This window comes from Urocampus carinirostris, chromosome 1 (genome assembly GCF_059441175.1).
Source record: "Urocampus carinirostris isolate Australia breed hairy pipefish chromosome 1, RoL_Ucar_1.0, whole genome shotgun sequence".
Lineage (NCBI taxonomy): Eukaryota > Metazoa > Chordata > Actinopteri > Syngnathiformes > Syngnathidae > Urocampus > Urocampus carinirostris.
The window spans coordinates 48,549,145-48,573,860 of record NC_142349.1 but is presented as its reverse complement, the minus strand read 5'-3'; the positions used below and the strand labels follow the sequence as shown (position 1 = coordinate 48,573,860).

General features: G+C 39.7%; 1 protein-coding gene and 1 pseudogene across 1 annotated transcript in view; one reads left to right on the top strand and one right to left on the bottom strand.

Moving 5' to 3' along the window:
- Positions 1 to 24,716, top strand: part of grb2b (growth factor receptor-bound protein 2b) — a 41,098-nt gene that overhangs the window by 10,267 nt on the left and 6,115 nt on the right. The window contains exons 3-5 of the mRNA XM_088343218.1: positions 7,872 to 7,969; positions 23,917 to 24,039; positions 24,400 to 24,568. Of these exons, the coding sequence (XP_088199344.1) occupies positions 7,872 to 7,969; positions 23,917 to 24,039; positions 24,400 to 24,568 (390 nt within the window). The remainder of the gene's footprint in view (positions 1 to 7,871; positions 7,970 to 23,916; positions 24,040 to 24,399; positions 24,569 to 24,716) is intronic.
- On the bottom strand, positions 12,070 to 12,159 carry LOC148374984 (U2 spliceosomal RNA; annotated as a pseudogene).

Genomic DNA, 24,716 nt, shown 5'->3' with positions numbered 1-24,716 from the left:
ACCTATCTCAATTTAGGGTTTCTAGAGTTTTAATTGTACTAATGATGCATATGGGTAATATTTATTGTCTACATTATTCCCCAAATTATTCAAACTTGAATTTAGGTTTTCAGTAATGGAGTACTCAAGGGTTAGATAAATTAAAACATTTCATCAACCTTGCATGTATAAATGTCGGCTTTCATATCCGGGTGCAAACCATTAATTCTAAATACCCCATAACACTATTAAGATAAGCACTTGTTACACGAAAGCAGCAAACAAGATTGTTTACGTTTTGTAGCTGATTTTAGTTGGAAATATAGACCAAGATCTTGTTTGTGTGCAGTCAAGAAATGATTCCCCAAAATTGTCAAACCCAAACCAAGGTTTATAGTGATGAAGTAGTCAAAGAGATGGATCCATGAGATTTTGTGACACTAATTGTTTTTCATGAAACTCAGATTAGCCCTGCAACCTGAAGTTATCAAACAAGATAGTTTAGTAGCAAGGCTTAGTTGATAAAACTTAGAGATCCACTATCTTTAAGTGGTCAAAAAAGATAGTGATAAAGAGTCGACTAGCTTCAGATGGAGATGTTATGCTATATTTATTTGAAATAAAATGAAATTGTCTTTTGTCATGAATAACAATGTAGTGAACATTGTTTGCAATGAGACTATACATGGCACTCCAGGATAAACATGTAATAAAGACTTAAGAGAAAAATAGAATAAATGAATGTCAGGAAAACTGGTCACGATTATTTCCAAGTTGTAATTCCAGTGCAATGAAAAATGCTGTATCGTGACAATAGTGCAATAAGGAGTAGTGCAATAACATTTAACAGCAACAATCATGGTTGGGTAGGGTTACTTTAACTTGATTACTTTCAATTACTTTTGGATTACTCCAATACCAAATGTGCTAATAAAAGACAAAATAAACATGAATAAAATGACAAAATTTTGTGCGGGCTTAGGGAGTAACGAAATACATGGAACGGCAAAAATGATGTTGGCAAGCTGTTTGGATTTATTTTCATTTTGTTTCTGTCGCATTTTATGTTGGTTTTGCCGGAGATCAAAGCCAGGAGAGAAAGCTTACCACGTGTTGTGAGTCATAATTTTATTCATATTAAGTTTATTTTGTAATTTATTAGCATATTTGGTATTGGGGTAATCCAAAAGTAATTGAAAGTAATCACGTTAAAGTAACCCTACCCAACCCTGGCAACAATAATTTTCCAAATAGGTCGCTAAATATACATTTTTCAAAGTTTTGCGTGCTTGTTTAGGGTGGTGATGAGCTTGGGGAAGAAACAGCCTGTTAGTCCGTTTTAAGGGACTTATAGCGCCTACTCATAGCGCAACACGTGAAAGAGATGATGCCTGGGTGTGAAGAGTCTTATGTCAATGGTTCTGCTGCTGTATCGCAAGCTGGCAATATCCTCCCGACTGGTACAATGTTCATATTTCTGTTACTGCTCACTATATGTTGTTCGTTGTAGCCTACTATGACTACTGATCTCTTTTGCTTATTGCTGTTACTGCGTATAACACAACTGTCTTTGGTGTACAATATTCTTGCTATTCAAATTATTCTTTTCATCAGAATTTAGTGACATGGGGGCTACTCATATTTTACATTATAACTCGTAACTAACACTAATGTTTGTGGTTCTGATCTTGAAGACATCGTTCATTTCCTTTTTGTACACGACTGCTACAATGACTCCCACTAAATATTAGTAATACTTCTACTTTTATATAACACACGATGTAAGATGTTTGCTGGGAACTGCGAAACCTTGTAAGGCGGTTCCAATGTTATCAATGACAATAAAGACAATTGTAATTCAGATTTCAGCTAAACTTGAGTAAATTAAAATGTATCTGTGAGCGTTCCACTGCAAAAAAAATAACACCGGATGTGAGCCTTGTCGTGTTCCTCTGTAGGTGTCCAGTTCAGATTTGTTTTAATTCACAGCAATTACTCTGGAGGGCCAGACGAACTGTAACATAGTTGAAGGGAAAGTGCAGGACAGCGAGTCCAGGGACAAAGAGAAACGGATTCAAGGCGGGTTCAATACAGAAATCATTACTGATTAATCAGCCTGTTGTTTCCCTATACCGTATATATATTTTTAATTATTTTAAAAACGGTAGATAGCTTACATAATTGTTTACATTTGGTAGAAATGCAGTTAATAATATCTGTCTTTCACAAGACATTTTTGAGCACATGTATTTTGAGGTTATAATTTGGTGTACGTTTTTAGATAGTCCTCGAAAAATGATAAATCTAAAATAGACTGCCATAACACTGTCTTGGGTATTGACCACAATCTATCTGAATCATGTGTTGACTACCATTCTCATTGGACTCATTTGCTTTATGAACCAGTCACTGTGTTCTTCCCTATGTTTGAGGGAATCTCCCTTCCTCTCTCTCTTTCATCATCATTGTTTGGATTCCCTTTTTTTTCCTTCCCTTGCAACTGCATCCATCCTTTTACACATTTGTCTGACTCAGAGCAATATACAGTGGGACCTTGGTTATCGCGGTTAATGGGGACCAAAACCACCCGCGAAAATGAAAATCCGCGAAGTAGCGGCGCCCCTTCAAAAAAATTTTTTTTTTTTTAAATTATTTTATCCTATCATTATATTTTAGACCTGCAAAGCTCTGAACCTGCGAACGTGGAACCACGAAGTAGCGACGTCCCTTCAAAAATGCTTTTAATTTAAAAAAAAAAAATTTTTTTTAATGATTTTATTTTATTATTATGATTTTTTAGGCCTCCAGAGCTCTGAACCCGCGAACGTCGAACCGCGAAGGAGCGAGGTCCCACTGCATAATGCTAAAAGATACCATGTTGTCATTTGTGACCACATGTTTAAGAATTGACATGTAAAGCTTAAGACTTTGATGATTAAAACAATATACTAAGATCAGGAATGTTTTGGTTAGTTTTTAATTTAATCAAATAAACCGGGGAAATATACTTATGTGTTGTTTTTGGAATGTATTAGAAATCAAAACTGGGCTCAGGCTGAAAAATAACTTGTATTAACAATATATTTTGTTTTTGGAATGATGGTTTAAGAATATAAAGGCATTGTTTCAGTTTTTCCTGACTTAATAAAAAATAATAATACACGCACACTCCTATATATGGAATGTCACACGTATTTCCTGGCTATATTTGTACTCAACAAGTTAATGAGTACCCTTGAACCAAAATCCATATGTGAGCGGAGACTTAAAAACAGCATTTACCAATTGTTACTTAAATGCGACTACCATTTAATGATGCAAGAATTGGTTCCCAGTGGTACCGCCAATGTGTATGTTGTGAATGGAAGCCATCTGCCGGTCCTAATGTTAAACGGCTCTGTTCCAAGGACAAGAGGTCTCTCTTGGGGGGCGTGCTTGCCTTGCTTAGTTGAGCATGTACTTCTGCCAATTAAACTGTATTTGGTAGATGGCAACTGTGCATTACATGAGTAGAAAAAATGGCATTGCATTGTAGTAAAGATCATTTTGATGTTAACATTAAAGTGCAATAGATCCAGAGTTATGCATAAATGTATTATATAATGTAATGTTACAGGAAAAAAAATCTGATTATTGTGCTTGCTCCAATGCCACACGTGTAATCTTCAGTTATATGTATCATTGTATTTTAAGTGATCGAAATGATGTCCTTGGATGTGATTGTAGTCAATCGCTTGGTGGGAAAATGCGCTGCTACATACATGTTATGCTTTAACACCAACGGAGATTCATACATTTTCTTGAGACATTTCTGTGGGTGTTTGTAAGATGAAAGAAAGCCCGCATTGTCCTCTATCGCTAGGATATTTAGTAATCAGGTTCCACAACTACCCTGCAGCATGCAATCACTGCGTCACTGTTTCACAACAGCTGGCCACCCTGACCAGGCTCCCCTTTAATTTGCAGCCTTGAGTCATTTGGCAAAATCTAGTTCTGTCATTTGCCTTCTTGTGAGTCATGAAGCAAGCTATCACGTAGGCATATCACAGCATCTTCTTCGTGAGAGTTAACTGTTATGGAAGACTGTGATATCAAAAATAGGAAATGACGCTAATTGCCGTTAAGCAACTAGGTTTCTAGATTCCCATTCAACTTGATAATAAATGTTATACCATTTTTATATCATGTATGTCTAGAAGCAAATCATAATATTTTACAGACGTCCGCTCACTGCCCCAAGCACTGCTCTCATTTCAATGTAAATATGAACAGCCCATTGGGCTGACAAATGCTGTAAGCTTCTGTCAACAGAGCTGTGTTAACTGTTCTAATTAAAGTTAATTGTATTCAGAGTTCACTACTTATCTACTTGCCATGATCAGTCTGGTGTGTCCTTTCTTCCTCTAAAAAGTTGTTCATGAAAGATAAAAGCATGTTTGTGACAAAGATTGTTCTCTGGTTAGAAGTTCTCCTTCAACATCTTTGGGCTTCTGTCATGTTCACTATCATAGCCTTTCAACCAATGCTTCCTTATGTCTTCCTGCTTTTTCTTTATTTGAATTGTACTTCATGCTTATGTAAAAGACTTCTGTATTTAATGCAAAGTATCATGATTCTAACTCCTCTAAATTACACATCTTTAAGTAATGTTGAAAAGCTCATATTTTTTTGGCCCTTAGACTGGAAAAAGCTGCCACGTTTTAGTGGTTTAATTATATTCCTGTTTTTACATCATGTGCATCTATTTAAGAGTGCAACATTTTATCTTTTTTTCCCAAAACAGTGTGCACATTCATGACGCGATTGTCATTTGAGTCAGGCGACTGCAAAAAAAAATGTTTTATTAATAATATAAACTATTGGGCGTTTACGATCTTTCAGGTTTTTGAGATGCCTATTCCCTTCAATTCCTTAGAGCCCCATGTGTAATATTTGATCACTAGATGGCACTGTATTGTCTGGTAAAAGCAAGGCCCAGTAATACTCTGTGGTGGCAGGATGCCGGACAAACATGGTGCTGGCTTGAATGCGGATTCCACGGTGTAAAAGAAACACAAATCTCTCGACCTATGATTTTTATACAAATAATATTGGTATGATAGGTTATGTATTTTTGCCTAATGGTTAGCACATTCGCCTAACACGGGGAAACATTTGTTGGCCTGGAGAGGGATGAGCGCCACAAGGCTTTACTTGGCCATGACACACCACAGGAAATAGTGCCCCTACAACCCTAGTATCTAAGGGATCGACACACCAACACCCACCCCATTCACATCAATGTTTTGTTTTTACTGGAAGAAAGTTTTTTTGTACCACTAGGAGGCACTATTTATTACACAATATCCGCTTAACAATCTAAGACTGAATGATCACCCACCTCCAATTGAGTTGTTGGGGCCCAAATATAAATGAATCCACAACAGAGGGCCGCAACAAGTTATCCATAAAATCGACTTAAATCAATACAGACGCTCCTCTACTTGGAAACATTCGAGTTATGAAAGAATTTGGCATTAAAGTTTGAACTTTGTAGTGTGTGACTGTTTCTTAATTGTACAAAGTTAACCATTTTCAAGGAAACCGACTAAGATTAAGCACACAAAAAAAATGAACCGATTCATCGATAATGTAATGAATCGTTAATTGCAGCCCTAGTGTTCTTTTTGCTTCCCTGCCGAGCATATGCAAGTTCAAGGTTGTATGTTTGATTTTCTTAAGGCCACGAAAACCCAGGTTTTTTTTTTCTATAATTCCATACGTGTTTTGTCACTCAACTGCGATCTAAGGCGTCATTTACCCAGCTATTTTTTGTGTGGACGGCTTGAATGTAGAAAATTAGGGGGTAATAGATAACAGAGCGCATTCACCTTAAAATATGTTTGATTCCCAAGCTGACATTCATTCTACAAAAAAGTCATAAATCCTATTCTATAATTGTAACGGTTAAGCAATGAGTGATGGTTAATTTAATCTTGCCCATTTGTTGATTGAGTGTTTGAGAGTTGGATTTTTCTTAAAAGTAATGTATGAGATTTTTGCATTCCAATAATTCTTTTGTGTTTTGTGTATCGTGTCTGATTACGCCTGTGTCCTGATTTCATATTTGTCAAGCAAAATTTTGTGATATTTGTCAAAATAAGTTTGTCTCTGAATCATTAAGTATTGAAATTCAGAATGTTTTGAGATTTGTATCTCGAATGGCTGAGTGATCACGCACAGATTATCTTCCAGAGTAATCCCTGCTTTTATTTATTTGAATTCCATATGGACGGTGCTGTTGCCTTTAGCCTTTGTACCACGTCTCCCCACTTGCTCTGTCTCGAAATGGGGCTGAGGAATAAATCAAACTAATTTGACTCATTTGCCGCTGAATTATAATATTGAGGAAAGGAGTTTGGAAGTTACTGTACATGTGATTAGAGATGAGATCTAAGATTAAATTCGGGTCGGGCGTGAAATGTCAATTAGATTTGACCGGGCTTCCGTCTCGCCGCAGTGCTGCCTTTTTTTAATCATTTATTATTTATTTATTAATCCCGCAATTCTCTTGCAATAATATATTTATGTAATACTCTCTGCCTCCGCAATTTAACGTGCATCTATTTTGACTGCCAAAACGGAGCAGCGAGTAAAAGAGAAACTAAAGACAGGTAAACTGATAAGGCAAACACTCACCGGTAAGAGTCAAATTAATATGGTATTCTTTATTTATCTAATTTCTGCTTTGGCTTTTTTTTTTTTTTTTTTCTTGGATTTTCCATTTTCATATATAGAAATAACGATTTTATTTATCCTTTCTCGTTTATGGGAGCTGCACAAATCTATTTAAAGCCTAGTGGGCTGCAGTATTTTTCTGTGTTATTGGGCAAGTGCGCATCAAGATCTCTCTTTGGTAGTAATTAAATACTTAACCCCACTTTAAGTGAAAGATTAGTCGTGTTAGTTGGGTTGAAAATTCCAATTATCTGTAAAAGGTTTCAGACAGCTATTAAAGTTTATTTCTAATAGATAACTAATATTCGTCGTTTCACTTTGTACTATTAAAATTGTCTGACAATTTTCAAGCTTTTACAGCAGATAAATATCAGGTCCAAAAATCTATTATCAGCCTGCTCTTAATACGATCATTGATTAACAGCACTCTAAATCATGAAAGATCTTTATGAGAAGTAATGAATTTAATTCCATAGAGATATTTAACATCTCAGCTTTTTGCTCTATCCCTCACTCACTGTCTAGCATGTCCAATGTTAGTCTAGTTGAAGCTAAACTTTAACAATTGTACCCACATTCTTGGCCGCATAAGTAAAGGTCTTCATTCTATTTTTGAAGGGAGCAAGAGGATTATAAAAGCAAACCAGCCGCACACATGAAAACACACGCAGACACACAGCCATACAACAGAGAAATATCACTTATGGCTGTTGCTTTTGGGGCTTAGGTATCTTCTTTCATTGCTGACTTATCATCATTCCCCTTAGTTAAATCCTTTTCCTAACCAGCATAGTGGAATCTGGCTGAAAATCCTTGGTGAGAGGCAAAAAGGGATGATTCTCTTTGTCTTATCAATTTTGTTGAAGTTGTTAAGCTGTTTTACTTGCCTGTAAAATAAATCGAACAATCTTTCTCTTTTCATAAACATTTAGTCATTGCTAATGTTGGTCTTTTTAGGAATCAAATCACACGACTGTGTTTTGAAGGCATATTTCATGCGTCATCTTTTGTGATTTTTGAACCGTCCCAATTTTTTTATTTAACTTTCTTTGTGCTCCACCACAGACCACATAATTAAGATTGTAGTATAAAGGGCCTTCTTAATGTCATTGGTCTAATTTGGTAACATATTTCTGCACAACATGAATGACCAGCTTTGTTTTTGTCGTCACCAGGTATTAAATGAAGAGTGCGATCAGAACTGGTACAAGGCAGAACAAGATGGAAAAGATGGCTTCATTCCCAAAAATTACATTGAGATGAAGCCCCATGAGTAAGTATCTTATTCAGTATTCTATTCATGCTTTTTGCTCCCATACAAATGTTCCACTTTTGATATGATGCAAATATTGCAGACCAGAGGATTGTTAATTACTGATATCAACCTAATCAAAAAAAACATGTCTCTAACGTGGAGAGGGAGGAAGGTCGCAGATTGATGGTCGGACTACAAAACTGCAAAGTTAAACTGAGAACTGTTTTGGGCAAAAACACATTTTACCAATATTATCAAGCTTGCTACTTTTTTCTTTTACTGTCTATGACAAATATTTAATTGAAAAACTAATTGGTAGGGATGTGTTATCCCTTATTCTTATTTCTTCATTCAATATAGTAGTTTAAACTTGCTAATTCTCGGCTCCAACACAGTTCCAACCTGAAATATATTACTTAATACTAAACTGATCTTTTGACTTCACGTTTTCCAATATCAACAATTTTCAGGGTTCGTACATGTTCTTGAAATCCTTGAAAATGCTTGCATTTTAATGGTGTGTTTCAAGGATGTGACAGTGCTAGAAATTGTTACCTTGGTTCTCAACAAGTCTGCTTAAAAGTAAGGGCAACGCTGATTTCTGGCGGCTTCGCTTTGCCGTTGCATTTCTTCTTCCATGGGGATGAACAGCTTCTGGCATTAGTTTGTATGGCATTGTCCTATGACGCGTCATCGCCCCAACATAGTACATATCAGTTATGGACAATTATCATTAGCCATGCAAAACATTACGGTAGCTATTCTCAGTGGTAAATTGTAATCAGAAGAACTTCCTGCAACTAAAGATGTAGGCTACATATTGTAATTTTTACCCAATACCTAAATGAGGTGGGCTTTGTCTCAAAAACAGATACATTTGTGATCGACTCAAGATCTAAAAATCATATGTCTCGATAACTGTACACGCAAGTTCAAAAATCACATATTTAAATTGATTTAATCGCGTCACTGAAAACACGATTCACATCTATTAACGACCATATTTAAACAATCAGGTGCACATAAAAGTATTCGATTTCCTTCAAAATGTGTGACATGCTCTATAGTACGGTGCGCCCTGTGTGTATGTTGTTATTGTACGGCTGTTGTAGTAGTGAAAACCATGACAATTTTAAAAAGGGAACTGTGGGCGTTGATTGTGTATGAAACAAGTGTGTATTACACGGAACATTGTGGGTTAAGAGTGGGACGGGGCCACAATGATTTTGTTTTTAAGACCTTGAGTCTTGACAACTTTAAAAAAGCCTAGGAGAACAAATTATAACTCAATTCTTGAGTTTGGAATGGTATGTTAACATCTATTTTACGCAACAGCTAAAGGGAAGCAATATCTTACATTTTTCATGAAATAGTCTAACTTCACATAAGGAAAATAATGAGAAAAAAAAGCAAAAAATATATATCTTAACAAAATACAGATAGATACATATTTGGTTTTATACTATTTTTGTATACACAAAGGGACAATGGCACACCTTCATTTTTTCCCCTTTATCAATAGTACTTGATTTATTATTACATATATTGTCCTTATACAATGTGTTTCAGGAAATGTGATATCCTTTAAATATTATCCATCCATACATTATCTGTACCGCTTATCCTCAGTAGGGTCGCGGGTGTGCTGGAGCCCATCTCAGCCATCTTCGGGCAGTGGAGGGGACACCCTGAACTGGTTGCCAGCCAGTCGCAGGGCACACAGGGACAGACAACTCACTCGCTTATTCACACCTAGGGACAATTTGGACCGGCCAATTCACCTGAAAAGCATGTTTTTGTGAGGAAACCGGACTGCCCGGAGGAAACCCACGCAAGCACGGGGAAAACATACAAACTCTGCACAGGAATTCCAGTAGCTGGATTTGAACCCATGACCTCAGAACTGTGCCGCACACGCGCTAACCACTGCGCCGCCGTGCTGCCCTTCTTTGAATATTAATGGTTATATGGTGTCCCCTGCCCACTGCCCGATGATTGCTGGGATGGGCTCCAGCACCCCCGCTACCCTACTGAGGATAAGCGGTGCATCATCATCAAACTTTGCCTCTATGCCTGCCCATCTCGAGCCCCGCACAAACCTAATACTGTCTGCGAGCGTCTCCATCAGCGTTGGGCACGTTATCTTAAAAAAGTTAGTGGTAATAGTTACTCACTACTTCTTTTAAAAAGTAACTGAGTTACTCCATACTAAGAAAATCTAGTTACCAGGGAAAGTAACTATTTCCCTTACTTTAAAAATTAGTTGTATGTCAAAGTTTTCGAAATTTCCTGAGCAGTATGATAGAAAGTTGAATAGAGAAGAGCAGATAGGTAGTTAAACACGCCTTTGCACATCTTGGTTAACAGTCTCCAGCAGATTGCCATGTTTTTTTTTCTTGTTAAATACAAACTATCTGCTTACGAATTATTACAGCGAAATGCATATATTATTTATATCTCATCTCATTAGCTGCACCGCTTATCCTCAGTAGGGTCGCGGGGGTGCTGGAGCCCATCCCAGCAATCATCGGGCAGTGGGCAGGGGACACCATATAACCATTAATATTCAAAGGAGGGCAGCAGGGCGGCACAGTGGTTAGCGCGTGTGCGGCACAGTTCTGAGGTCGACCCTACTGAGGATAAGCGGTACAGATAATGGATGGATGGATAGATAATATTCAAAGGATATCACGTTTCCTGAAACACCTTGTATAAGGACAATATGTGTAATAATAAATCAAGTGCTATTGATAAAGGGGGAAAAAATGAAGTTGTGCCATTGTCCCTTTGTGTATACTACAAAAATAGTATAAAGCCAAATATGTATATCTGTATTTTGTTAAAATATATATTTTTTGCTTTTTTTTTTTTCATTATTTTCCTTATGTGAAGTTAGACTATTTCATGAAAAATGTAAGATTGCTTCCCTTTAGCTGTTGCGTAAAATGTCATTTTTGCTGTCATTCTCAATCATAACGATTGCTTTAAAAAAAAAATAGTTCATCAGTAAAAAATGTGATTAAATACTGCAATTGAGTAGGCTATAGGTGTGGTTGCTGTTACACATAGTCAAGTCAATTTTATTTGTATAGCCCTAAATCACGAAGAGTCTCAAAGGGCTTCACAGATTATTACTGTGTGTGTGTGTGTGTGTGTGTGTGTGTGTGTGTGTGTGTGTGTGTGTGTGTGTGTGTGTGTGTGTGTGTGTGTGTGTGTGTGTGTGTGTGTGTGTGTGTGTGTGTGTGTGTGTGTGTGTGTGTGTGTGTGTGTGTGTGTGTGTGTGTGTGTGTGTGTGTGTGTTCTCTCTCTCTCTCTCTGTCTCTCTCTCTGTCTCTCTCTCTGTCTCTGTCTCTCTCTCTGTCTCTCTCTCTCTCTCCCTCTCTCTCTCTCCCTCTCTCTCTCTCTCTATTTTTTTTATTTGTTTGCAAAAATCTCTGGTCTGTTGCAGCCCTTTGAGATTCTTTGTGATTAAAGGCTATCCAGATAAACATGACTTGACTAGTTGTGTTATAGAACTTTGTAATATTACATTTCACCAGCAACAGATTTATCATACATTTGAAGTGCAATAAAAATATAATAAAACGACATTCAGCAGTAAAATATATAAAGTGAGTTCAATTAATTAAATCGAATGGTCAGTTATAGAGATGGGAATTCTGACTCTTTTTAGAGAACCAGCCTTTTTTGCTTGGCTCACTAAAAAGAGCCGTCTCTTTCGGCTCCCAAATGGCTCTCCAGGTTGTTTGTTTTTTTAGTCTATAGCTTACCATTTATTATGTATTATTATGAATGACTTGATGATATTAGTTGAGCATCATGAGAACCTTAAAGGGTGAAGTATGGGGCCAAGGGTTGTATAAAAAGCATGTGCCTTATTATCAGGTGTGTTTCTTAGTACAGCAATGTAACACAAAACAAAGAACACGCCTTAGAATCGTGAAAATACAGTGGGGGGGAGGGATTTTTTAAGGGTTATTGTTCTATTTTCTTTATTAATTATCCGTTATCGGTCAGTTCATAATACGCTACAAAGCCAAGGAGCCGGGACTCTTACTCTCAGTCAAAAGGCCAAGCTAAGGTCCTAGCCTTAAAGCCTTGCTGCGATCATTGCGAATGCACCGTTCCCGGAGGTACTGCAATACCGGGCCGATGCGTGGAGTGGACAGAGCAAGCTCTTATTCCATCTCCGGATTGCAAAAATCAATCGTCACATTGTATACAAATTCAGAACCCCTGACCTGACCAACACAGGTACTCCTAACTAATCATGGGCCCAAGTGTTAACCTTAAAATTTAGGCCTCTCCTTAGCTCATACCTTCCATACCAACAAACATGGGTGTAGGTTTTTTTTTTGTTTTTTTTTTTTTGTTTGTTTTGTTAGACTTAATTGGTTTGCTGAGCCACCTTCAAATAACTACTCAGGTTCATCTTACTGAGTCTTGAATCTTTCAAGAGGGTTATTAACAATTATTTCCGCAGAGGATTATGTCCCGTGGTTATTTTATTACCGCTGATTGTGGCTTGTTTATCACAAGGGCAACGAGCAATAGGTTACTTCATTATTACAGCTGTATATGTATATATATATATATATATATATATATATATATGTAACCGCGGTGTACGTGTCCCACCAAAGATCCACATTCACGCTGGACTGGATGATGAGGTTTTTATTATTACAGTTTCTGCAAATGGATGAGTCACAACATTAGCTTTTTCTGCTGGGTCAGATCTCTTTGATCTCTTTGTAGTACTCTGGTAAGACTGACAACAAAGCATATCAAAGAGCTTTCTTTTCACTTTACAGAAAATACATTTTAGAATATCACAATACATGTATAAATCTTTGCATTTTAACAAGATACTTTTAGCAAGAGATCGTATAGTGGATTTTTAACGTTTACAATGAATTCAACATGTTTTTCTTTACTCTGAATTTTAACCAACATCATCCTTTTTTTTAATGTATATGAAAAATAGGAATAAAAACAATAATGAGTATAAAAATGGGTACAATTTACCTGCAAATGGATGAGTCACAACATTAGCTTTTTCTGCTGGGTCAGATCTCTTTGATCTCTACAAGGGGAATTAATATTTAGTAAAACAGAAACAAAACGAAAATAAACCTAAACAGCTTGACAATATCAATCACATTACTATGCATGTTGAGAGATTTGTCAGCTGGGGTTATAAAGTTTAAAATTAACTTATTTTGTGGAGCACCAAAAGATATGTCTTACCTTTGTAGTACTCTGGTAAGACTAACAACAAACCCCGCCTCCTGGTCACATGTTAGAAGCCAAAACCAAACCCCACTCCATACCAGCAGATGGCACTGTTGGACTCAGCATTGCAGGACATTTACCAAAAACTATACACATATTTCAGCAGGAATTTCAATAAAACAAAAGTTATTATTACACCCGTTACATACACCCCCCTGAAATTCTGCTAAATATGGGAGTGCTACACTAAACAGAAAAAAAAATCACATGCTAAAAAGGCAAATACTGATGAAAAAGAGGACACGAAAACTGGTACAGTATTACAAGGAACAAACTGAAGTGCATGTCAGTTCTAAAACTCTCCCAAAAAGGAGTGTGAAAAGAAAGGAGGCGATCAAACTCCTAACTAAGCACAGACTCAAAGATGCCTGTTACATCTCTGAAATATCAAACATTGTTCCTGTAGTTGTAAGTGCTCACATAGGCACAATTCTTGTTTCTTACTCAAGCTTTGTTACTCAAACTGAAAGTGCATCTCTAATGAACTTAAACTACGAACTTGCAGATATTGCGGACAGAGGATTGTCACCTACCACATGGTCATTCATCTGACAAATAAGACGACTAGGAGGCCTGATGGACTGGCGGACCCTAAGACCATAATGGTTAGGTTGAGCACAAATAACCTGAGCTTGAAGGTCTGGGGCAGTCAAGTCTAAACAGTCAGTATCAGGGGAGTCTGCGTCCAGATGGTCAGTGTTCAATGGGGTCTCGTCTGGGAGACCCATACCCAAAGGGATCATGTTTTCAGAGTACTGTGATAGGCTTTCCGTATTGTCACTTGAAGTATGGTCAACATCTTGTTCGGGGATGTGCTGACTTCCTCGACTGGATGTATCAACACTGCGAGAGTCGGACTGGGCATCAGATCTGCTGTCTAGTGAGTTATCCTCTACCTCTGGATGAACTTGCTCTTCACCTGCCTGTATCACCCAGTTTACTGTACGGACATCACTGTCTTCAACCGCGTCAGGTAAATCAGGGCATACATCACTTCCATGCATAGCAGCGTCAGACTCTGAGTGTTCAGATTCGCTGGCCAGATCATCCTCACAGGGCAAGAAGCTAACAGAGAGCAGCAAATTCCTGTGAACTACCTTCTCTTTGCCCGTCAGACAATCCTTGACTCTGTAGACATTGAGATCAGGCTTGACTGATATGACTTCATACGGGGTTGACTCCCACTTATCTGCAACTTTGCGTTTCCCCGGGACACCTCTGTTGGCGATCAACACCCGGTCTCCCACGACGAGAGGTGATCCTTTGGCCCTACGGTTGTACAGCTTGGCATGACGAGTCTGTTCTCTGAGAGTATTCCTCTGTACAATTTGAGCAGCTTCATGTAGATCTTTCTTCAGATGGCGTACAAAGTCAGAGTAGCTGACAACAGCATCATTGGTATTAGCATGTTGAAACATGACATCGACAGGGAGACGAGGGATCCTACCAAACACTAGGTAAAACGGTGCAAACCCTGTTGTCTCATGCTCTGTGCAGTTATAGCAGAATGTGAGCTGCTGCAGCATTTGTGGCCACTTTGCTTTGGGCTGAGGGGGAAGGGTTCTGATCATATCTCCCAATGTTCGGTTGAATCGTTCTGCGATACCATTTCCCATGGGGTGGTACGGAGTCGTATGGGATTTCTGCACCCCTGCCATCTCTAGAAGCTCTTTGATCAGTTTGCTCTCAAAATTAGCTCCCTGATCAGAGTGGATACGCCGTGGGAAACCATAGACAAGGAAGAAATCCTGCCACAGACGGCGAGCAACTTGTTTGGCGGTTTGATTTCTGCAAGGGAAGGCGTGCGCCATCTTGGAGAAATGATCAGTTACGACCAGGACATCTACAGACTTGTTCTCTTGCTCAGCAGTCCAAAAGTCTATACAGACCAACTCCATAGGCTCAGAGGTGACTATGTTCTTGAGTGGTGCACGGTTGTGTGGTTCCGGTAGTTTTCCCTACTACACAGCGTTGACAGGATTTAACATAATTCACAACATCACGTTCCATGCCATTCCAGAAGAATCGTTGCCTCACCAGAGACAAAGTACGGTTCTGGCCTTGGTGACCTGCTGAGTCATGTAAACCTTGAAGGACTTTCTGTTTCAATGAATCAGGCACCACAAACTGGAAGATTTTCTTGGCCATGTGAGGATCTTTCCTTATTTTGTAGAGCATGCCATTCTGTATGGTGAGTCTGCTCCAATGCTTCAGTAGTTTCATCACACTAGGCGACTCGACAGCTCTCTCACGCCTGGTAGGTCTCTTGTGTCTATGCACAAAGTACATGGTTCTGCTTATTGTGTTGTCCTGTTCTTGTAAACCAACAAGCTGATTCTGTGGGAGTGCCGTTGACTGATCTCCCTTCTGCAGAAGATTGAAGTTAGCATCTGTTCCCATCACTTGACCCACGCCACCAGTGGACTGAGCACTGAAGACAGCAGCAGCTTCTTCTGATGTCACAGAACCATTGGAGCCTGATGGAATTGCCCTTTTTACTGACTCGTCTGATGTCCCAGCACTCTCGTCTACAACAGCGTGACAATTGTTGGATACTCTGAACACCTCTTGCACAGTACTGTTGTTCACCCCGTTGACTTGGTCCAAGAGCGAAGTATAGGGCTCGGTAACAAGGCGATGACTCACACATGACCGTACAAATGGCTCACGGCTCAGAGCGTCGGCTACGATGTTCTTTGGGCCGGGAATGTACTTCAGGTCAAAATTGTATGCAGCTAGCTTCGCTACCCACCGCTGTTCACACGCATCCAGTCTTGGTTTGGTCAAAATGTATGTCATTGGGTTATTGTCGGTCCACGTGGTAAAGTGTCTTCCTTTCAACCAATGGCTGAATTTATCACATACCGCCCATTTCAAGGCAAGAAATTCGAGCCTGTGTGCAGGGTAGTTGAGCTGGGAGCGAGAGAGCGTCTTACTTGCAAAGGCGACTGGTCTGGCTACTTTTCCACCAGGTGGCAGCTGTGACAGGACTGCTCCAATCCCATCAAAGGATGCGTCGACAGCCAGAATAAACGGCGCATCAAAATCTGGGTGGGCCAGAGTGACACCTGTCACGAGGTCGTGCTTCAGTGTTTCAAAGGCGTTCTGGCATGCATCGGACCAATCTGCAGGCGTCAGCTTCACTTGACCTTTCTTGCGGGCTCTCTTGCGCTTATGCTTGTCACCAGATTCAGATGTGAGCCTGAACAGAGGTTTTGCCTTCGCAGAACATGCTTCAATGAAGCTTTGGAAATACATCACCATGCCTAGAAAAGATCTGATTTTACTAGGGCATGGCGTCTTGCCATCCGACTCCATTAGATCAGCGACTTGTACGTCATTTATCGCTCTCACTTTCTCGGGGTCAGTCCGAATTCCATCCTCACTGATGACATGCCCAAGAAATTTCACAGTCCGTCTGAGGAAAAAACACTTTTTGGGTGCGAGCTTGAGGTTGTGTTCCTTAAGGCGAGTAAACACCATCTGCAGGCGTTGGAGTGCAACTTCCTCTGTTGGGGCAAACACCATCAGATCGTCGAGGTAACATAATAGGCTCATGAAATTCTGATCACCAAATATTGACATCATCATCCTCATAAATGTTGCTGGGCTGTTGCAAAGTCCCTGAGGGAGCCGGTTGTATTCGTGAAGGCCGAATGGTGAGGAGAATGCCGTGTACTTTTTGTCGTCAGGGTGCAAGGGGACATTGTAGTAGCCTGACGTCAGATCCATTGTGGAGAAAAAGGCATTTCCCCCAAGTGCGGCCAAAGCATCAGCTTGATGCGGTAGTGGGTAGGCATCCTTTATGGTTCTTGCATTAAGCCTTCTGAAATCAGTACATACCCTTAGTTCTCCATTCCGCTTCCATATGAGAACAAGCGCAGATGCATAGTCGCTAGTCGACTTCTGAATAATTCCTTTCTCTTCCATCTCGTTCAGAGTCGTCCTCAGTTTTTCATACTGACTTGGTGGTATACGTCTGTAGGGTAGACGGAACGGCTTATCATCAACAAGGTGGATTCGATGTACAAACTCTTTGGCCTCTCCACAGTCCATCTTATGGCGAGAAAAGATTGACTCGAATTGTTCGATGATATGAAGGAGCTTGTCTTTACACTGCAGCGAAACCTCACATGACTTCAGGTCAATGTCTTGCAGTCCCAGAGCTTCCAATGCACGCATCATGTCCTCTTCTGACCTGGGTCGGACCTCTTTGCTCTGTACACTCTGCACGTTGCACTTGACCTCCTCTGCATTGGGCAGGTCTTCCGCTGCGATACAAGGAGACACATCTGCAATTTTCCTGTTTCTTCTCAGCACCACAACTCTGTCCGTGGGATTAAAGACTTTAACAGGCACCCATCCATCTCCCCAGAGTGGAGTAACAACTCGTCCGACAAGGACTTGTCTGGGCGCAGCCTTAGATTGGGTTGGCTCAACGACCACTGTGCTGCCCGCTGATGCCCCGGCCAACTCAGGTAACTTGCCCCAAATAACGTACTCGGTCCGTGGATTCAGCGTCACGCAACTCTTGATCTTTACTGTCCCTACCTTGTCTGGAATGCAATCACCTCTCCATCTCTCTGTGTTGGAAAGCATTGACAGGAATTGACTGTGGTTATCGGACAGACCGTTGTCAGGAGTGGAAACTAATCTCCAATAGCCATCAGTACTTTTCAATTGAGTCAAAATATATTTGATGGCATTGCTGCCAAGGATCATCTGTTCTGTCTGGCCTGGCACCACCATTACTGGTATTATCATTTGGCACCCGTAAACTGTGACGTGAATGTCGTACATATCTCTGGGAGAAACTTGGTGTCCACCGCAGCCTACAATGACATAATCATCGGCCGTGTAACTCATCATATCAGGGAATTGCTGCAGGAGGTACTTAGCTGTGTCCTCACTTACTGTACAAGCCATCGACCCGCTGTCCAATAGCGCTCTGAAAGTGGGGCCTTCTTGCACAAGTACAGGTGTGTAAAACAGTTCGTCAGTCTCCGCTATTCTCTGAAACCCCTGAAAGATCAGCTTCTTCGATGGAGGTATCTTGTTGCTATACAACTCATAAATTGATTTATTATCTTGCATGTCAGGCATCACATTAGTGGTGGGAGGTATACTCAGTTGATCTGCACTGTTCTCCCCTAAGCGCAGATCAGTTAGTTTCCCTGAGGCAGTGGGACAACTTTCGTCACTGGACAATCACGTCGAGAATGCCCTGGGGCATGGCAGTGAAAGCAAAGGTTTTTGTCTCGGCAATGAGAGAGAGCACTGTGTTCGACTTCTTTGCAAATGAGACATGGCTTGTCAGTGAAACCATTAATTCTGTCTCCAGGTCGCCTGGTTGGAGCTCGCCTTCTCCCTTGAAACTGGTTTGAGGTAACACGTATCAGAACCTTCTCCAACATACTAATAACGTCCATTAGAGAGACATACTGTGGGCTCGAAGTCTGAGGTGGCTCGTGCATGAGGGTTGGACCATGGTTCACCTCAGCTTTGTGTACGGCAATTTCCGCTCTATTCGCAGGTTGTTGTAGGGAATCTGCTTTGTAGCTCTTCTCAGCGTGGTATTCATTCAGCACCTCTAGTACCTCACATGCTGACCACTTTTCGATGGTTTTTGATCTGTAAGTGAGTGCCAGTTCCTTGCATGGGCAGTTCCTAATAAACATGCGAGTGACCTCTATTTCAGGGTTGTCAAATGTTTTGCCCTGCTCACTCAAGCACTCAGAGGCAAGGTCAGCTGCTCTGTTTAGTCTCAGCCAGTAGTCATAGGGGTCCTCCTGGTGTTTGGGCAAAGTTGAATAAAAATCAGCTAAAGGGACAGCAGAGTACTTGGTACAGCTAAAGTGTTTCCTGAGGAGACTATAAATCATGTCAGGGCGGGTATAGACGTCTATATTACTGTTTCTAATGCCAAACCTAACTACATCTTTAGCTTTTCCTCTCAAATGCATTTGGATTTCCTCTGCTTGCTCTTCAAGTCTCACATTACTCTTCTTAATAAATGTCTTCATTAGATCTTCCCACTCATGTAATTTTATTGAGTCTGAGCCATCCCCATTAAATGATGGTGGTTCTTTAACCTTTCTCTGTGTAACCACCTGAACCTGTGTTACATCTGACACATAACCTGGCTTACTCAATGTGTTTGCTACATCTTGTGTGGCAGCAGCGCTAGGAGCTACTGTATTGTGTGACTGTATACGTGAGAAAATGCTATCAGCCAATGTATGTCCTATCTCCTGAATAACATTTGTCATCTGATCAGCTACACCCTCAGAAATGTCACTCGTGCTCTGATTAAACATGTTTCAAATATGTAAATGAGTCAAAATCACAAAATAAATCAGGAGCCTGCGTAACACGTCACTGTATAGCAATTTTAAATACTGTGAGCTGATGGCATCATGAAACAATGTGGCAGGTAGGACAGTCCTCGGTTCGGAGAGTTTGATAGAAGTCACGGGTCACGGCACCAATGTAACCGCGGTGTACGTGTCCCACCAAAGATCCACATTCACGCTGGACTGGATGATGAGGTTTTTATTATTACAGTTTCTGCAAATGGATGAGTCACAACATTAGCTTTTTCTGCTGGGTCAGATCTCTTTGATCTCTTTGTAGTACTCTGGTAAGACTGACAACAAAGCATATCAAAGAGCTTTCTTTTCACTTTACAGAAAATACATTTTAGAATATCACAATACATGTATAAATCTTTGCATTTTAACAAGATACTTTTAGCAAGAGATCGTATAGTGGATTTTTAACGTTTACAATGAATTCAACATGTTTTTCTTTACTCTGAATTTTAACCAACATCATCCTTTTTTTTAATGTATATGAAAAATAGGAATAAAAACAATAATGAGTATAAAAATGGGTACAATTTACCTGCAAATGGATGAGTCACAACATTAGCTTTTTCTGCTGGGTCAGATCTCTTTGATCTCTACAAGGGGAATTAATATTTAGTAAAACAGAAACAAAACGAAAATAAACCTAAACAGCTTGACAATATCAATCACATTACTATGCATGTTGAGAGATTTGTCAGCTGGGGTTATAAAGTTTAAAATTAACTTATTTTGTGGAGCACCAAAAGATATGTCTTACCTTTGTAGTACTCTGGTAAGACTAACAACAAACCCCGCCTCCTGGTCACATGTTAGAAGCCAAAACCAAACCCCACTCCATACCAGCAGATGGCACTGTTGGACTCAGCATTGCAGGACATTTACCAAAAACTATACACATATTTCAGCAGGAATTTCAATAAAACAAAAGTTATTATTACACCCGTTACATATATATATATAAATATTTATTTAAAAAAATAATAATGATATTACTCATTTAGATGAAAAAGCAACAAAAATAGTTGGAAATTATGTGGAGTGTAATGTGTAATAATAATATAGCAATAAAATAATGTGTAGTTAAGCGTTTGTGCTTCAAGCCCATGCATCATTTCACCAACTAATCAGCTTTGCTCTCTGATCCAGGCAGAGAGCCCCAATACAACTCCGCAATTCCTGCATAATTAAGACGTATTTCTCGGCAGAAGTGTAACGGTAAATGTGTGGGTTCAGTTGGAAACATTTTCGCAGCTCTGGGTTTTATTGGACATTAATGCACGAGACACAAATGAGCTCGCTATCGATCTTTCAGTCTTTAGAAGGCATTTGCACTTTTAAGCACACTTTTTCTAAACAAAATCCGATATGTCGCTTAGTCCCTTTGTTAATATGTTAAAACTGTCTGTTTAAGTTTACAGCAGCTTTCCTAAGTAGTTGCGTAAAAGTTGTGTAAAATGTTTTCTCTGAAATCTACTGAAGGCATGTCAGTAGTGTAGAAATATACAAGAAAGAAAGAAATTCTTTTAAACATCACCTTATCAAAGGAAAATTAGAAACAATTTCAGACATTCATTTTAGCTAAAGCTAAACCAGTTTACATGTAACATGCTGCAGCCCTCTGTCCTTAATTAAATATTGACTTTATCATCGTTGCCCAACGAGATCTCTTTGCCCATTGGGTTAATTGTTCAGAATGCATTGATTTGGATCATGGTTGTCATCCTGTTAGACTCTGATACTGGCCTACGCAAAGAAATGTCTCAAGTTATATTTTCAGCTCGAGAAATGGCTTGTCATCCTGTTAGACTCTGATACTGGCCCACGCAAAGAAATGTCTCAAGTTATATTTTCAGCTCGAGAAATGGCTTAAGGACTGAATTTGGACACTCTTGAGACTGAGATACTGTTTATTTTTCATAGTAAATAAACTCATGAAATTCACGACATCATGTAGGTTTTAGATCAGGGGATGGTGTAATAATAGTCTGTGGTTTGCAATAATCTGTGGTCTGTGCAGCCCTTTGAGACTCTTTGTGATTAAGGGCTATACAAATAAACATGACTTGACTTGACGACATCTGCAGGCAACTTCACACCTTTTTTTCTACAAAATTTGAAAATTTTTCAAGTACTCTAATCCCTTATTTTAGGCAAAATCCGCCAAGTAGACAACTTCATTTTTTGTGGTGAAGTTGATGAGTTGGTGGAATTTCATCACACCAGCTTCGTCTCCCGCAACCAGTATACCTTATTGCAGGACTTTGAGCAGGTCACCCTAGGTAAAACCAAGAACATAATTCAATTGTGATACAATCAAATACCGTATTTTCCGCACTATAAGGCGCACCTAAAAGTCTTAATTTTTTTCAAAAGCTGACCATGCGCCTTATGATACAGTGCGTCTTATTTATGGATCAACATTAAATCACAAGGTCTCGCAACTTACGCAACAGCCGCCGACTCGATTTTCCCCGAACGTGGAGTTGTCCGCGGTGTATGCTGGGATTTATATACTGGCGTTTCATTGGCTAACCAATGTGTCAATCATCATTTGAATCGATCACTATTGGCTGAAGTTATTCGGAGCCTCGGATTGGCAAGAGAGCCAAAAAAAAAACCTGCAATTGGCCAAAAAAGATGTATCAATCATCCGTTGAATCGATCGCTATTGGCTGAAGTTATTCAGAGCCTCGGATTGGCTAGAGGGCCAAAACAAACCCTGCAATTGGCCGAAAAAGATGTGTCAATCATCCGCTAAATCGATCGCTATTGGCTGAAGTTATTCGGAGCCTAGGATTGGCTAGATGGCCAAAACAAACCCTGCAATTGGCCGAGTTTAGCAATGGCGTAGCAAGCTTAGTACACCATAAAGAAACATGTTTTATTAGTCTGTATTTGCAAATAATTTACTCTCCTGGATTTACTTCACTCACGGTTGTAAGAAGACCATGATTGCGTATCATTATTGAACGTGAGAACTTAGGTGAGCTATGCGGCTTTATATTTTCCCGGTATTTTGTTTTAGAACGATCTTGAGGTTGCTGTGATGAGTTGAGTGAATTAAACTCAATTCCAAGTGTTTATTGTCATATGCACAGTAAAGTTGCGAGCGAAAAAGAAAATAGAAACTAAGAAATTTTTGGCATTTCTTGAACCCCAAGACTTTAACCTTCCGAATGATATTTGAAATGATGCATTTGAGTGACATCGTACGGACACCGCATCTGCACGTGTCTACGACACGTATTTGCTTCTTTGCAAGCTTTGGGAATGTTAAGGGGGTAATCAGTTGGACTGAATCATCTGACTGTTTTGTCGACGTTCCCATTGTAGCGCCTTATAATCCGGTGCGCCTTATCTATGGAAGATATAGGACCAAAAACTATTTTTTGGGGGTGCGCCCTATAGTGCGGAAAATACGGTACTCTATTATACATTGAAACCAAAGAACAAACCTTATTTACAGGCTCAAGCATTTGTTTAACAAATAACTGTACTGTTAGATTAAAATTGTAATCATCAAATCAACTGACTGTTTCAAATTGGGGAGATTAAAGCCATTGTAACCTGAGTAATTGAATTGAACTGAAATAATACAAAGTACAGTTCAACAATTGATGTCTCAAGGGTATTTCACTGGTCCTCTTAATGAGCGTCTGCATCCTGACTCCACTCTGCAGTGTTTTCTTCTTTTGAAGTCTGCTGTGTAGGTGTGTTTGATTTTTGAGAGAAGAACATAGCAAAATGATCTTGATACAACGGAATGCAAGGATTTAGGTTTGGGGTTGGCATTGATGGGGAACAAATCATAACCAAACATAAGTCTACCGCGAAATAAGAGTAAGGCACAACCAATACAGTGATCGTATATGTCGTTAATGGATCTCTTCTGGGGGGATGACCACATATCTTTCCAAGTGAAATCTACGTCCATGCCAACATGTCACCATCGATTATTTTGTGTAATGAATGGCTCATCAAAGGGTCCCATTCAAGTTCACGAAACACAAAATTGCAAGGGAGTTTACACATACGTAATGCAAATACAGCAAGTTGTTTTATGTACGTGTACATAGTAGACCGCAACATCGAATGCGCATGTAGAGAAGAGGCGGAGTGACTGTTTAGCTAATTACAATGCAGAACACAATGCACAATGAAGATCCCCGAAGTAGCGAAACCGCGATATAGCAATTGATTAATGTATTTCAAAAAAGATGTTCTGATACACCTCGGTGCCCAAAACAGATCAAATGTGTAAAGGGTCAAAATCGTCACCCAAGTCTTGGTCTTCTCCTTTAGGTGGTTCTTTGGGAAAATCCCTCGGGCCAAGGCAGAGGAGATGCTTAACAAACAAAGGCAGGATGGCGCCTTCGTCATTCGAGAGAGTGAGAGTGCACCGGGTGATTTCTCTCTCTCCGTCAAGTGAGTATCACCTCCCTAATTGGAGAAATGCAATCATGCATTTTGTCATAGTCCTAATAGTCAAACATCTTCACAAATGTTTGAGCTCTGGTGGTCTGAGTCATCAACGCAACCACTTCCTTATTCTGGCGAAGTCTAAACTGGGTTTACCCTTTAGCTTGGATGACCAGTATTTGCTTAGTAAAAAGCTTTACTTCCCCTTCTGCATTTCCATTTTGACCTTTTTGTAAGACGTTCTTTGTCACCCAACGCTCCTTTTGGACTTTTCCCACCAGATTAAATAAAATTTCGCCTTGTAAGCCCCACTTGTTTCTTCTTTTGACTGCTTATTATCATTTTTGTGGCGGCATCCTGTTGCAGGTTTGGGAACGATGTACAGCACTTCAAGGTTCTTCGTGACGGCGCTGGCAAGTATTTCCTGTGGGTGGTGAAGTTCAACTCCCTTAATGAGTTGGTGGAATACCATCGCACCAGCTCCGTCTCCCGCAACCAGCAAATCTTTTTGCGGGACTTTGAGCAGGTCACTCAGGTAAAACCAAGCACATTGTGTAATTAACCCATTTAAGAGCCTCTCAAAACTAGGTTTGTACGGGTGCTTGAAGTAATTGAAAATGCTTTACTTTTAATGTGTTTTTAGGATTGAAAAGTAATGTAAATGCTTGTAATTGTTGCCCTGT